Below are 16,205 nucleotides of genomic sequence, written 5' to 3' on the forward strand. Positions count from 1 at the left end.
ATTTATCTGTGCATAAAGCGTTTCATATAAAAGTAATGCAACTTGGAGTGGATGATCAAAATTATTTTTATGATTGTGTTGTTTTATGTTGAACAGAAAATGTTCCAAACTACATACTCGCAATTTGTAAAACAGAGAAGTTTAATTATAATTGTATTAATTAATTAGAAAATTAATTATAATTACATTAATTCATTTAACAACTTATACAAGTAACTCTAACAATTTCGTCACTCCGCAAATGCTCTTTGAACCTTCTTTCAATTACTCAAATCTGCTAAATTTCCGTCATCAATAACAAAAATAATTGTATGTCATCATCACACAATTGTGCAAAATGAATGAACAAAATATTAACCGACATAACTCAATAATTATCGAAGCAACTCCGAAAGACAGACAATCAAAACTTGAACGTTATCAGAAAATTGCGGATAAACGAATCGCAATCCAAGGACGATGAAGGAATATGCAAGGGAGTCCTGAGAAATGGATTTAATCTTTCATCCGAAGTAAAATCTGAGGATAAAACTTTCTGGAACTAATCTTTGATCTCCATTTACTGATAATCCCCTTTAGACATTAGATCCTTTTAAATCAAAGAAATCACTTTTCATGTCTTGCGGACCACGATGCAAAATTTATCTTGTTCGACCAACCTCGAATTTTAATTAAATCTCGAGCTCCGAAATCACCGATAATAACCAACTAATTATTCTATACATTTCAGCTTTTACATTTCTGATATTTCTCTTTCAGCTTGATACGAGTAGAATAAACTGAACGTTTCGTGGAATAACATTGATCAAATTTTAATACGCGTTTAATACACGTCGAGTACGTAATTTAGTTGCAACAATGTATCTTTTAATGTTACCTTTTTGGAGAATGTACAAATATTCTGTTAAATGTATCACTGTGAAATATAAAATACAATTTAAGCAAATTGTACTGAATTCAATGTTTAATACACTAAAATATGTACACATGTAAAATAAAAATAAAGCAACAATGTTAAAATTAATTACAGTGAGGAGAAAATGAATCTATGATATCGATGCCAATTAAAATAGGTAACGCGTCGAGGAACGGACAATAGTTCCGTTATCTAGATCATTTATATAGCATGCAAAATGGCCATCCAGTGATCTGAGCTAATAACATATATCGACAGGATAGAGTGTCCTCGGTGGCCTACGGTCGAATATCAGTCTATCCCAATTCAGACAGTGGCAGGTGCATTAACGAACCTAATCAAACGAGGATTCTAGCCTCTATGGTGCTTCTAACTCAACTTGTCCTGTCACTGCTTGGCAGGGACAGTTGTGCATACATTGTGAACACGACGTTTAAACCAACGGAAATCAACACATCGTCGCTGGGAAAACGGATGTTTGCATATTGTAAACGATATTATACTAATCAACTTGTTATATACCATTTATATTTGTTATTTAACGGTGAAATATATTTGGGGAATTTTTCAATCGACTAATTTAGAATTTGGATATTTGAGGAACTTTGAATTTGGGGAGTTTGGAATCTGGGGAATTTTGAATCTGAAGAATTTTCAATTTGGGGAATTTTAATTTTGGGAAACTTTGTATTTGGGGTCTTTGGAATCTGGGGAATTTTGAATCTAGGGAATTTGGGATTTGGAGAATTTGAGGTCTAGGGAATTTTGGTCTAGGGAATTTGGGATGTGAAGCTTTAGGGAATTTTCGAACTAGTGAATTTGGGATTTGGGGAATTTGAGATCTAGAGAATATTTGAACAACTGAATTTGGGATTTGGGGAATTTGAGATCTAGGGAATATTTGAACTACTGAATTTGGGATTTGGGGAATTTGAGATCTAGGGAATTTTTGAACTAGTGAATTTGGAATTAGCGGAATTTGACATCTAGGGAATATTTGAACTACTGAATTTGGGATTTGCGGAGTTTGAGATTTAGGGAATTTTTGAACTAATGAATTTGGGATTTGGGGAATTTGAGATCTAGGGAATATTTGAATTACTGAATTCGGGATTTGGGGAATTTGAGATCCAGGGAATTTTTGAACTAGTGAATTTGGGATTTGGGGAATTTGGAATTTGGAGAATTTGGAATCTGGGGTATTGGGAATTTAGGAAATTTGGAATCTGGGAAATTTGGAATTTGAGGAAATTTTAATTTGGGGAATTTGAAATATGGGCAATTTTGAATTTGGGGAGTTTGGAATCTGGGGAATTTTTAATTTTGGGGATTTTTGAATTTGGAGAATTTAGTATTTAGAGAATTTGGGACTTGACAAATTTGGAGTTTGAGAAGTTTGGAATCTGGGGAATTTGTGCAATTTAGTATTTGGTGACTTTGGAATTTGGGAACGTGGAAATTTGGACACTTGGTAATATCCGCATGTAGAAATTTAGGAACTTGAAAATTTAATAATCTAAGAATTTGAAAATTAGCTTCTATAACCCAGAACAATGTTACAATTTCAACAATGAACACTCTTACAACAATGTTCACTGTGATGGCTAAGGAGTTCCCACATTACTTTATTAAAAAAAGAAGCATGTATCCACCGTCCATTTACGGGATACATTGGACGGGACACCCTAAGTGGTCGAAACTCTTTTGCTCCCTCTCGGCCAACATTTCTTAGGCGAACGCACGAAACTGGGGTGGAAAACGGAAATAGGGACACGGCGGAGGCTATCAGAGGGTCGAAACGAAACGAGGGAGGAACAGGGTGAAGAGAAGGAGAGCACCTAACGCTGACTTCGCTCATAATACCATAGCACCGTTAAAGTTCACAGACACGCGAGTGCTCGACTCTTTTCCAGATGAGGGCAAGAAGTTACACCCTGGCGAGAAGTTCGCTTCTGCAATCGTGGATTTTCACCTAACTACGTCCCGAATGCACTTCACCCAGCGGACTCGAAATTGCCTCATTTCGATGACCCGATAGAAACGCTTCTGACGAAGTAGGCTACAGTTTCACTGGAACCAATTTTCCGGGGAGAACATTCTTTTGGTCAACCTGAGCCTCATTGATTTTAACGTTTCTTTTTAATTAGTTTGGTTAAGTTTGGTGAAACCGTAATTAAAGTCTGAAAGGTTATTTTGAAAAAAAATAATTTATTTTATTTTATTGATAAATAATTTTCTTGTAATTATAATTGTAATGTAATATATTTTATTATGTAATAACTATAACAGTAATTTATAATATTGTTAATATTTATTATATGTAGACGCTTATGGTAAACTATTCTGAATCAATTGTTGGAAAGAATAGAAGTGACTGAGAGAAGCACTGCACGAAATAATGAAACGAACCATGTAAATTCAATAACCTACTCTTCGAATCGGAACTGAAGAAGATGCGGCACTAAAATTCCAATTACAATGGAAATTACAAGACGAGCCACTCAAATTCGACGACCGATAAATTCGATATCAATTGGGCTATGCATCCTTGTGTAATAATTGAATTACGTGCCACTATATTGTCCTCCGGTGTTTTTGTTCGCTAAAATAATGGCTCTCGAGCATATCCAATACTTATTAAATCCTATTAAATTTCATAACGTTTCAGACAATATAATTATTAATAACAACTTTTTACAATTAAACACTTTCGCTGTATATTTTACAGAAACATTGTATTATAATATCTTTTAAAACGATGGTACGCTAAAGCATGCTAATAATTAGTTTTAAATTTCGCGCGCTCGCTGCGATCCTCATATTACGAAAAAAATTTTGATCTTATCGAAAAAGTTTCTATCTTATACATCTAAGTATTCCTTACAATTCCTATGATTTATAACCCAATAATAACAAAAGAAATTTTTATATAAACCCTTTTGTAAGCGAATAATATTTTTAGGTTATAAATATTATGATATCGAATTAAAATAATAATCGAGTCAAGCTAATTCGAAGGAAAACTTTGAATTAGTTAACTTTCTAATTCCTAGAAATTTAATATAATATCGATCTCCGCAATGTTTACATTAATTAAAGTTTTGTTAAACTTTGAAACGTTAAAAACGAGTTAATAAGCTGATGCTTCGATTAAAATTAAGCACTCGAATTTTTCAACGAAAAACTTTAGAGTATTAAAAAATGTCAGAAATAATAATGAAAAAGAGTCGAAAGTTAGATTTAAATCCTCGCCGTTACCCACCGTTGGGAGGTTAAAGAGATCTTTAATTTTTCTTTCGTAATAAAGTAAGGATTTAAAGAGAAAGGGAAACGTTCACTCACTTTGAACGACGTCGCTAATGAAAACGCTGTAATAGATAACTAATTTTTAATGAAGCAATTACAGAAAATCGATAGTTGGGAACATCGCAATTAGATCTGCTAAATAAATCAAGACAATGTCCAAATGACTCTCGCGAACACATTTGTGTTTCGTACAAGATGCAGCTTCAATTGAAGATAAAGTCAATTCATTCAAAACATCAAAGCAATAAATTTTGCGAGTATTGTTTAAATTAAACACAATAATATTAATAATTACTTACAAATATAACTGTTTTGATGTTTAAATAACTCTGTTGTTGATCGTCACACTTCTTGTCAATAATAATCACATATAAATAACTGTTTAAATGACACTATTGTTGATCGACACACGCTTCTTGTCACGCTTCAGCCATTAGTGACGTCACAACTACGAAAATCAAATCCGCGCCTTTTTATACCTTCTTTATAAATAATCAATTAATTATTATGAAAAGAATAGTACGTTGAATCTTTTTAAATTTTCTGCTTATATTTTTTTATTGTTTTTGTGATAAAATGAGTTGTAAGTTCTTTTACATTTAAGAATTTGAAATTTAATAATATGATCAGTTTTGACTTATGTCCTGGCACAGACGCTTCTCGACGATTCGAAGTCGCAGGTACTTACTTTTCTTATGAGAATTATTTTTTCTTTTATTAGTTCTTAAATTGTTTTTATACTTCTGCTATTGTTGACAGGTTTAGAGTACGTTTGCTCGCAAGTTCTTCGTATGGTATTGAAGTTTTGAAGAAGGAATTCACCGACTAAGAAATGTTCTATTGGCGGTAAGAAGTTCTCGATCTTTCTATGCTTGATACTTTTCGTAATTTTTGCAAACTGTAACTTTTGTTTTGTTGAACGAAAATTATTGCAAAAGAAAAGTTTTTATGATGTTAAGGTGTAATTCTATAGATTTGAGAAGCAATAATTTGATTTTATCAGAATTTTTCAAATATCTATATAAAATATTTCACTTCTTATTATCAATATATACGATATATTATTTGTTAAAGTAATATATGTTTTGAATGTAATTAAATTTTTTAAATTTATAAGGTAATTAAAGTCTATAACTCTATAAAATCTGTAGAATTACAATTAAAAGGAAATATAATATTTCATGATTCAAATGCATATGTATTGTCATACAATAGTTTCGCAATAGCGTCATACTACATGAGTCAAATTCAGGGTCTTCTATCATAATCGTAATTAATTAATTATATTCATAAGCAAAATTATACATTTAAATCATTTAAAAATCCTATTAATATTTTTTAGCAATTTCTATAATAGAAATTACTAAACATATTCGATTTGAAAATTAAAATAGTTTCTAAATGACATACGTAGTTAGAGTCATTCGCGCGCTTTCTTGTGTGTCAGACAGTGGTGTGTGTCAAACAGTGGAGTGCTTCAACGTCTTTAAACTAAAGTAATAATTAAAAAATAATGCAGAATATGAAGAAAAAAAAGTGCATTAATAATTGGAAGATAATACAGAATATGAAGAACGAAATCCTGCAACACAGTACGATAAAGTAAGATATTAAGTATGATAAACTTCGATGCCCCATGATTGTTAAAAGTCGATGGTTGAAGCTTCAACGACAATCTTGTTTCCAGGTCCAAAAATATTTTACGAGGTTAAATGGAATTCGGATAGTAAAAAACTGTTTCAAAAGCGCGTTCTGCCGGCGATGGATTTTATGGATGAACAGAGAGAACGATCGTGGACGGTGAACTTTTAAATTTAATTACGATTGTAACCAGCGGCGGCCATCTTGGGTGAGTTCGAAACCCCATTATTTCTTTTGAAACCTTTTAGTACTTTATGAATAATGCATGAAATACGAATAGAAAATTGTGCATGTATATTACAAATTTATACATGTATTTCATAGTTCACTTGGTCGTGATTTTTAACTTCTTTTTTAATATTATAAATTTACTTTTTTTATTATGAACTTTGAAGCGAATTTAAGATCAAGGTTACGTTTTAAGTTTAAACGAATAAAATGATAAAATTAGGTTGGGTATTGAAGTTCAGACAAGAATAAACAGATTTGAATGGCGAAATTGTGCATGAGGTTAAAATCTACTTCAAGGTAGAGTTAGTGATAAATTTAGTTCAAGAGTTAGTGTTAAATTAGTTCCAGAGTTATAATTAGATTATGTTTTCTAGCGAACAATGGGTCGAACTTTAAACGGCGTGTTCATCCGTCAGAAAGTTTATCAACTAAGACAAAAGTGTCGTATTGTTTTTTTACCGAAACTTATGACGTATAGTTAGATCAATTTTCTTAGAGGTTCGATTAACATCGGAAGCTATGCGAGAGGTGCTTTGAGTTCCTTGCAGAGATACTGAAGGCTTTCTAACTTACGCTGGTGTTTAGTCGACCAACTTGGTAATTGCGTACATTACGCTCTAATGCATCCCAGTCTTTAATAACTAATCAACGCCCGGCTAGCTAACAGGAAATATAGTACACCTATGCAAATTACGGGACACCCGTTACATGTTCACGTCATACGTATGTATTTCTCACACGCCAGCCGTGATGAGATCCAGGAATATGTTAGGTGCCTTTGCATTCTCTATTCGTGAGGGATCTCAATGAAAACTATGCAAATGCGTGGTAATACTGTCTACTATAGATTCGGTAAGAATTAAGAGAACTTGAAGATGAGGTGTATAATATTACGCTTAACATTTTAGTACCTCGTCAGACTAGTTTCATAAGCGTCGAGAATGCGTCTCTGCTTTAATGTTATTATTATGTACACCTTTCACGAAACAAATTTTTTATATTTTACCGAATACAATCGAGACTAATATTTCAAAAAATTGTATATTTTAAATTAAGGATATATTCGGTTACTGAGGTTGACAAATATTCTGCATATCCTTATTAATAATTTATTTGAAGTTTATCTAAATTTTAGGTTTTAGGTTTAAATTTTCCTTTTCTTATTTTAATTTATTTATGTCAACCTTTATAACTTTTCTCAAATTTTTGTCATCAAAGGTGGTACATGTTTATGAATAATTATTAGTATCTTCTTTTAACTTTCCTGTAAAAATTTAATTTATGAAACACGCCTCAAATAGCATAAAATTATCAACACGTTCTAAGAAAGTTTTTTAACTTTTCTACAGCAATTTAATAAATAACCTCATGAATATCATCTCTTTTTAATTCTTTTTTAAAAATTTCATTTATAAAACACACCTCAGATAGTATAAAATCCCCAACATGCACTAGCAAAATTTTTTTACTATTTTTTACATAACCTCATGAATTTCTTAAAATAAAATAAGTGTTACTATTATCCTTGATTGAACTTCAATGTTCCAAACATTAAATAATTATCACTATAAAATTAATATTTTAGAAATTTCTTCAAATACATCTGAACATCTTGAACCAATAGCCTTCAAGAAAGAAAAGAATTCCAATATTTTCCAACCGCACCCCAACTTCACTTTCTTATTCTTCTCGCGATTGTTAGCGCCCCTTAATTAATGTCTTCAGTTTAAAAAGGAGTTTAACAATGTGGCTCCTTTCTTTTCATTAAAAAACACAAACGTGTAACTAGCGTGCATACAATTGAAAAGCTTTTGCTCGTAGCTTTGTAACCGTTTCCGTCTACCCTTGAATGTCAAGTGCACGTACGTAGACAAGGGAATTTAAAGCACAGCTGTGCTTGACTCTCAATGCTGATATCTTTTTGAATATAAGTCGTCGAGATACTAAACGACTCCTAGATAAGTCTCGGAGATATTCAAGATATATATTTGGCGTTTGTACGTATCGAAACCGCGTCCTACATATTTCCTGATAACATTTCTATCAAATGCACTTGTGCCTCGGCGAAAGGAGAGCGGGACAATCGAGACGGGACGTTCTTCAGTATTGTAAATATACCAGGTGTCGTGTAACTAGATTCGTAAACAAAAATACTTTATTCTACGCTGGTAAACAAACTGACGACGCAGAATTCTGGGGTGAAATAGGAATTTGGGGATTTTGAAATTTGGGATCTGGGAAATTGGGAAATTAGAATTTGGGGATTTGAGAATTTGGGAATTTGAGTATTTGGAGACTTGAAAATTTGAGGATTTGGAGATTTGGAAATTACTGAAATTTGGGATGTATGAAATTTGAGAACTTGGGACTTTGGAGATGTGAGAACTTGTTGTTTAGAGAATTTATCGAGCTGAGGATTTGCAGGAGGAATTTGCAATCATCTGAATATGTGAACTTGCAAATTAGATTATAAAAAATTATAAAAATAAAAATGAATATTCAACGGTACAAAAATGAATATTCATTAGTTATTTTAAACCTCCCCGCAACATTTCCTAATTTGCCGTAGTCGCTCATTAATCCGTGATCCCTAAAACTGAACGCGGGTCCAGAAACCCGGTATCGTAGTACTCTAAGCGTATGCTCGATGTTCGATAACTGCGGAGCATAATACCTCGCGATGAAGCTTTTCTCCCTGAAATCACCATTTCCCCATAGCAGCAAACCATGCTCTGTAGTGTACACAGAATTGTTCGAAAGTTATTGCTCCATTCCGTTCATTTTCGAGCAAATTCAGGCGGAAACATCAAAGTTCTTGTTCCCTTTGAAATATGGATTTCTGAATTGCTAAACGGCAATCAATGGATGTGGGTTCAGGGTATGCAGTTTCTGTTACATTGTAACTGTTAACGGACAGGTACGAGGGTGGTGGTAGCTGGTCGATTTGTCAATCGAGCAAAACATCATCGGTGAATCGTTAACCACGAATTTGGGTCGTGGCGGAGCCATTCTTGCCACAGCTTGATAAGGGTTGCGGATGAGAACGAGGATTGACGAGGTATAAGCCGTTGGAAATGAGCAACGACAAGCGTTTTAAAGTGCGGTTCGAAACCTCCTGAAAGGAAATATTACGGCAGTCTACCCTAATAAGGGTGCTGCACCACTTCAACCACTCTGCCGGGGTAGTACCTGTTGCCTGTTACTCTATTAATACTTGCGGTTGATAAGAATCTGTTATGACCACGAGCCGAACTTTAAAATACTGTCTTCTGATATTCCAAATGGACGCTAACGAATGAGTACCGATGTCAACCCACGAGTTGGCGCGCGAAGCTGACGTGAAGAGTATAGAATAGAATAGAAGTCAGAATAGAAAAATGGACGCCTCACGTATTTTCGGCGGAACAATTGGCTCTCGCAGTCACGCACCAATTAGGCGAAAAACAATGACAGTCGGCAAACGTTTCTCTAGTGAGCGAGATAGCGCGAATTGCGTTCGGCAGTTGTTATTGTCATTATTATTCTTATGCGCCTGTATGTAACGCTGAAACTGTTCACGGTGGGGATAGAGCTTCTTTTACTTTGGGTCCTCACGCGCCAACTCGTGGGTTGACATCCGTACGTAAATTATTACGTTTAAATTGAAAATTCACGCGTACCAAAAATACGAGAAAAATTGACAATATTTGAACTGCGAGTGCGTCACGAGTGCGTCATAGCTCACGCGCCAACTCGTGGGACACACGTACGTAAATTATTACGCCTAAATTGAAAATTCACGCGTATCAAAAATACGAGAAAAATTTACAATATTTGAACTGCGAGTGCGTCACGAATGCGTCATGGCTCACGCGCCAACTTGTGGGACATTCGTACTTCCAGAAGTTTCGTGAACCAACTCTGACTGAGATATTGAGATTACCCGGAGTTTTTCAAGATTTTGCACTCGAGAGTGAAGTTTAAGGCGTGATGAAGGTAGCTGGAAGCTCTTAGGATCATGGTGAAGATGGTGGGATCTGGGAGTTCTTACAGAAATGAGGATAGCGCTGGTTTTTTTGGATGTAATACAAAATGAGGTGGTTAGTTTGGAATGAGTTTTTTTGGGGAGTGGTATAATTTATTTGGGGATTTGGAAGGTTAACTATGTATTTGTGTTGGGAAGTGGAATGTGATGGGGTGGAGATGGGTAACGGAGAATGCGGCGATTAGGGAGGTTGGGATATGGAAATTTGTTAGATATGGAAATGCGGTCAATATCGTATCTAGTGATTTGAGAATTTAGATGTTTAGGAATTTCGAGATTTGAAGATTTAAGGACTTAGAAACTTGGGAATTTGGGAATTTGGGGAATGTAGAATTTGGGAAATTAGGGATCTGGAGAATGTGGAATTTTGGGACATGGCAATTTAGGGACTTGAGAATATGAAGTTGTGGAAGTGGATTTGAGAATGTAGGAATCTGAGACTTCAGAAATTGTGAATAATAATATTTAATTAATTTATTTTTTATTTTACTTTCGAAAATTCTAAAAAATGTAATTATGCTCTAATGATTTTATTAATTGAATTTACTATTCGTATTTCATGACACGTATGTTAAAAATCGTGGTAGATACTGGTATATAAAGTTTAAAGCCTTCGAAGCTTTGAAACACAACCCTAAAAGATAAGCTCCTAAGGCTAAGTTCATATCGAATTCAAGCTTAAGAAACTTTAAGCTTAGACTCTCGAAACTTTAAGGTTAAAGCGGAAAAGTTAATATTAATCCTGTTCTTTTATATTTTTTGTTTATCTTGTAAAGTGCAAGACTATGCCTTTAAGCGCATGCAAGATTTATTGATTGAATGAATGTTTATTTGATGAATTCAATCTTTTTTGTAATTAAAGTACTTTTTTGGAAGTTTTATTGTTTGTAATAACAATATTATCATTTATTCTTTTAATAAAGAATATTGGAAATATCTTTTTTAAAAACTAGCTTGAAATATTACGTTTGGAAATATTATTAAAATTAATATTAAAATTGAAATATTAATTTTAGTGTTCAAATTTATATACAAAAATGTATATACATATATACCAATATCTATTAATACATGTACTTCTATATATATTTACTATTAATATTTATGGTTGGTATTTATCTGTGGTAAGTACATTACATTCATATCTATATATATATCACATATATTATATTTTTCTAAACTATAATTATTATTTATAATTATTATTCATCAAAGCAGTATATCATTTATAATTGGCATTCATCAAAGCAGTATATCATTTATAATTGGCATTCGTCAAAGCAGTATATTAAATCTTGAAACGCAAAATATTTATTCCAAGAAAAACTTCACAATCAAATTCCAATACGAAAAATAAAAAAAATTTCAATTTAAACGAAAATACATCTGACGCGAAAAAGTTGTACAGTTTTGTACTATGAAATTAAAAAAAGAATGAAGGAAAGACGTAATACAGGTTGTACCTATAATTCGTTTTTCAATTTTACAAAACACGAAATCACTGAATCGTGTACACCAGCGACCCGTGCATGTTCTACAAGAATTACTGCAGCTCGTGTTATGTTTTAATACAGTTTTAAATGTGCATAGTTATTTTTCAATATATTGCCAGATGCTGAAACATTTTAAATCTGGAATCGTACTCTCCACTTTGCTCTTTTCAAAAATTTATTGAAATGTATTGAAAAATTTATTGAAAAGTATCGACAGAATTTTTGTGAAACTTTTTAAAAAATTATTGTAAAATGTTGGTAAAGCTTCTTAAATATTTATTGAAAAGTATTGGAAATTTTATTGAAGCTTCTTAAATATTTATGGAAGAACTTTGGAAAAATTATTGAAGCTTCGTAAAAATTTCTTAAAAAGTAAATTATAGTAAATAAAAAGTAAATAAATTTATTAAATTTATTTATTTATTATTGAACAATTTTTTCAAACTTTTTAAAAACTTATTAAAAAGTATTGAAAAATTGATTGAAACTTTTTAAACATTTATTAGAAAGTATTGAAAAATTTTGTCAAACTTTTTAAAAAGTTATTGGAAAGTATTGGAAAATTTATTGAAGCTTCTTAAAAATTTATTAAAAAAACATTGCAAAATTTATTGTAACTTAAAAATTCATTAAAAAGTAAGTACTGAAGAAATTATTAAAATAATTTAATTATACACTCAACCGATTTTATCAATTTAACATTCAATATTTAAAAAACACCGCATATATCTCTACATAATTAATTCTACTCATTAGAGGATTAAATTAAAATTATCGAAGTTACCGTGAAATTATCTTGCAGCCAATTAAATGAAACCCCTTGCTGTCGTTATTCAAGCACATTTTTAATTTAATTTAAAAGTTTTCACTGAAACGGACTATATTTCTAAATATTCGTTTAATAAACACGAACGTTTACGACTTCGTTTATGGCTACTTTTGAGTAGCACTGCTTTTAAGAGTGGAACACTGGAAAAAATTCTCGAGTACGTCGTACGAGAGCGTTTAAATGAGAAACAAGAAGATAATCGAATCGTTTCGAGATGGTCGATATAATTTTTCATCGATTTCAATTAGATTCCATTCGATTGGACGTAATAATTGGTATAGAGTACCTGAGAAGTGTTTTCTAAATTTATACTATTCTAGAAGCATTGATTCCCTAGAAATTATTTCATATTAACATAACTGACGTTAAAAAATTGTCAAACTGATTATTTGATCGGTCCACAAGTTTATTATTTTGAATTGTAAAAATGTGCTAATGTATTTTTTTTAAATGTCTGTCTGTTTAAAGAAAAATATTTTTTTTGAGTAAAGAATTAATTAATTCAATATTATTATTATTATCAATTTTACTGTTTAACGCACTGATATTATTAATATTATTATTACGTTAATTAATTAAGAAATTAATTAATTCTTTACATGTTATTAATTAATGTATGCATTCAATTATATTTAATAGTTTGTTAATTTATTTTTAACTTCAATTAGCGTATACATTATATGCTAGTGATTTACTGGTAAAAAGAACTTACCAGTTTGAGCCAAAGATTCGTAATGAGCAGCTGGTTCTTTTCATCCTGTAACACAGAAAATTATCATTTTAATTAGCGTTTATTAAATGACAAATTGCTTTCTTAATTTATATTTCCGAATAAGTAGAACAGAATATTTTTATGAATTAATTTGTAAAGAAATATTTCAGAAGTTTGTAAATAGCTATACCTATTTTTAATTTAATAATATATGTATATATAAACGGTTATATGTGTGTAAATTAATATTTTAATATTTGACAAAATTGGGGTTAGACAAATCTTTAATTGCACAAAATTATCAAACTTCTAAATTTCCCAACTTTTCAATTTCCCATTTCCCAAATTTCACACCTCCTAAATTTCCTAATTTCTAAATTTTCCGATTCCTAAATTTCCCAATTTCCCAATTTCTCAATTTCCCAACTTTTAAACTTCCCATTTCTTAAATTTCCCATATTTCAAATTTTCCATTTCTCAAATTTCCCATTTCCCAAATTTCCCACCTTCTAAATTTCCTAATTTCTAAATTTTCCGATTCCTATATTTCCCAATTTCCTAATTTCTCAATTTCCCAACTTCTAAACTTCCCATTTCTTAAATTTCCCATATTTCAAATTTTCCATTTCTCAAATTTCCCATTTCCCAAATTTCCCACCTTCTAAATTTCCTAATTTCTAAATTTTCCGATTCCTAAATTTCCCAATTTCCCAATTTCCCAATTTCCCAATTTCTCAATTTCCCAACTTCTAAACTTCCCATTTCTTAAATTTTCCATATCTCAAATTTCCCATTTCCCAAATTTCCCAAATTTCCCATTTCCCAAATTTCCCACCTTCTAAATTTCCTAATTTCTAAATTTTCCGATTCCTAAATTTCCCAATTTCTCAATTTCCCAACTTCTAAACTTCCTATTTCCTTTTCCCAATTCCCAAATTCCCAAATTCCCCAATTCCCAAAATTCCCATATCTCAAATTTTCCATTTCTCAAATTTCCCATTTCTCAAATTTCCCCTCTCTCAAATTTCCCATTTCTCAAATGTTCCAAATTTCTAACCTTCTCAAAACCTCAAACCCCAAAAATTAAAAACGCACCAAAGCAGCTAACAGAACCCACAATAAAAATATTTTCACGACTTCCTTCCATCAACGACGCAGAATTTTTTTAATAACACGCAGAATTTCGTAATTCATTCAGAACTGTCTCAGGGTCGGTAATAAGTTTTTAATTAAAACGAAAATAATCATTCCTCGACGTAGAAGTCTTAATGAATCTGAACGGAGGATCTTCGTAGCTCGTTACCTTGTTTATCGAGCTCGGTGGAGATTACTAACTAGATCGTGGCAATTAATAAAATGTAATAAGCCAGCTAAATCTATCTCTCCTCTGATCAGCGACGCGTAAGAAAGAAAATCGCAGTCGATCATTAATTACGTCGAAAAATAACGACGCTCTTGGGCGAAGCGTTTCGGCAATCGCCTTGTAATCATTTATCGATTTCTCTAACGATTTATGATACGAATTTAGTTGGATTTTAGGCGGCGTATCAATCACTCGAAGCAATTACATCGAGATGTTCTGAAGAAGGAAAGAGGGGAATAGGAATTTAGGGAGGTGGGAATTTAGGGAGATGGGAATTTAGGGAGATAGGAATTTAGGAAGGTGGAAATTTAGGAGGATAGGGATTTAGGAGGATAGGGATTTAGGAAGATAGGAATTTAGGAAGGTGGGAATTTAGGAGAATAGGAATTTAGGAAGGTGGGAATTTAGGAAGGTGGGAATTTAGGAAGGTGGGAATTTAGGAGGATAGGGATTTAGGAAGGTGGGAATTTAGGGGGATAGGAATTTAGGAAGATGGGAATTTAGGGAGATAGGGATTTAGGAAGATACGAATTTAGGAAGATGGGAATTTAGGAAGGTGGGAATTTAGGAGGATAGGGATTTAGGAAGGTGGGAATTTAGGAAGATAGGGATTTAGGAAGATACGAATTTAGGAAAGTGGGAATTTAGGAAGGTGGGAATTTAGGGGGATAGGAATTTAGGAAGGTGCGAATTTAGGAGAATAGGAATTTAATAATTTTGGAATTTAAATTAAATTATGTTAGGTTAGGTTAATTAGAATTCTACACCTCAGACGCTTAAGAACCCCAGAAATTTGCAAATTTAAAAAACTTCAAATTATAAAAACTTGTCACTCAGAATATTGCAACTTGTAGATTTAGTAACTTAAAAAATGAATAATTTTGTGCCCTCGCAGCTCAGAAAGTTAAAAATTTAAAAATTATTAAAACTTCTTAAGATATAGATAGACGTAGTTTCTTTTACTTTCGTCTGAGAACTTTACATACCATCTTTTGGGTTGACATCGGTACTCAACTCAATAGAGTACGAGAAAAATATTATTGCATTTCGGGAATCTCTCTATAATCATTTTATTCAATTCTCCAACGATTTATGATTCGAATTTAGTTGGATTTTAGACTGCGTATCAATCACTTAGATCAATTACATCGAGCTGTCCCGAAGAACACACAGGGACATCTTTCGTTTCATTTACGATTTGATGAACGATCGATTGTTTTTCTTACTGAAAATTGTTTTTTTTTTTACTTATTTTATTCTTTTCATTTCGAAATTTCTTGTATATATAATATCTTTTAATGTTCTCAATAACATATTGAAATATTCTAAAATATTAAGGGTCAAGGTTAGTGACCAAATACTGCGAGTCCGATTTTTGGGGCGGAAAATTGGTACGCTCGGACGGTCCTTGTTTATCTTGTGCTGTTTTGATCAGGAGAGGTAGATATTTCCAAAAATGTGCAACATTTCTCTTCGCCAGGATCTCGAAACCGGGAAGCAATATTTCATAAACTAGATTTCTAAATTTTATTTTTGTGTACATGTAATATGATATTTTTATATTTATTTTTTATTTATATTTATTGACAGATAGACATATTTTATATACATATACACATTTGTAGATAATTGCGACAGTAACTCATATTTAATATAACCAGAATTATAAATTTCATTTTTGTGTATATGT

General features: G+C 32.0%; 1 protein-coding gene and 1 long non-coding RNA gene across 4 annotated transcripts in view; one reads left to right on the forward strand and one right to left on the reverse strand.

Moving 5' to 3' along the window:
* The window catches only part of nAChRa7 (nicotinic acetylcholine receptor alpha7 subunit), a 317,950-nt gene that overhangs the window by 88,480 nt on the left and 213,265 nt on the right, over positions 1–16,205 (reverse strand). For 2 of the 3 annotated variants that reach the window (XM_076535177.1, XM_076535178.1), the window contains exon 3: positions 13,153–13,197. In XM_076535177.1, coding sequence (XP_076391292.1) covers positions 13,153–13,197 — 45 coding nt within the window. Of the gene's footprint in view, positions 1–4,521; positions 4,656–13,152; positions 13,198–16,205 lie in introns of those variants that run through there. The other variant, XM_076535179.1, reaches the window with a different exon arrangement.
* Positions 4,869–16,205, forward strand: part of LOC143265092 (uncharacterized) — a 200,374-nt gene continuing 189,037 nt past the window's right edge. Inside the window, exons 1-4 of the long non-coding RNA XR_013039259.1 lie at positions 4,869–4,902; positions 4,982–5,068; positions 5,670–5,824; positions 5,910–6,071. This is a non-coding gene — a long non-coding RNA (uncharacterized LOC143265092). The remainder of the gene's footprint in view (positions 4,903–4,981; positions 5,069–5,669; positions 5,825–5,909; positions 6,072–16,205) is intronic.

This window comes from Megachile rotundata, chromosome 8 (genome assembly GCF_050947335.1).
Source record: "Megachile rotundata isolate GNS110a chromosome 8, iyMegRotu1, whole genome shotgun sequence".
Taxonomy (NCBI): domain Eukaryota; kingdom Metazoa; phylum Arthropoda; class Insecta; order Hymenoptera; family Megachilidae; genus Megachile; species Megachile rotundata.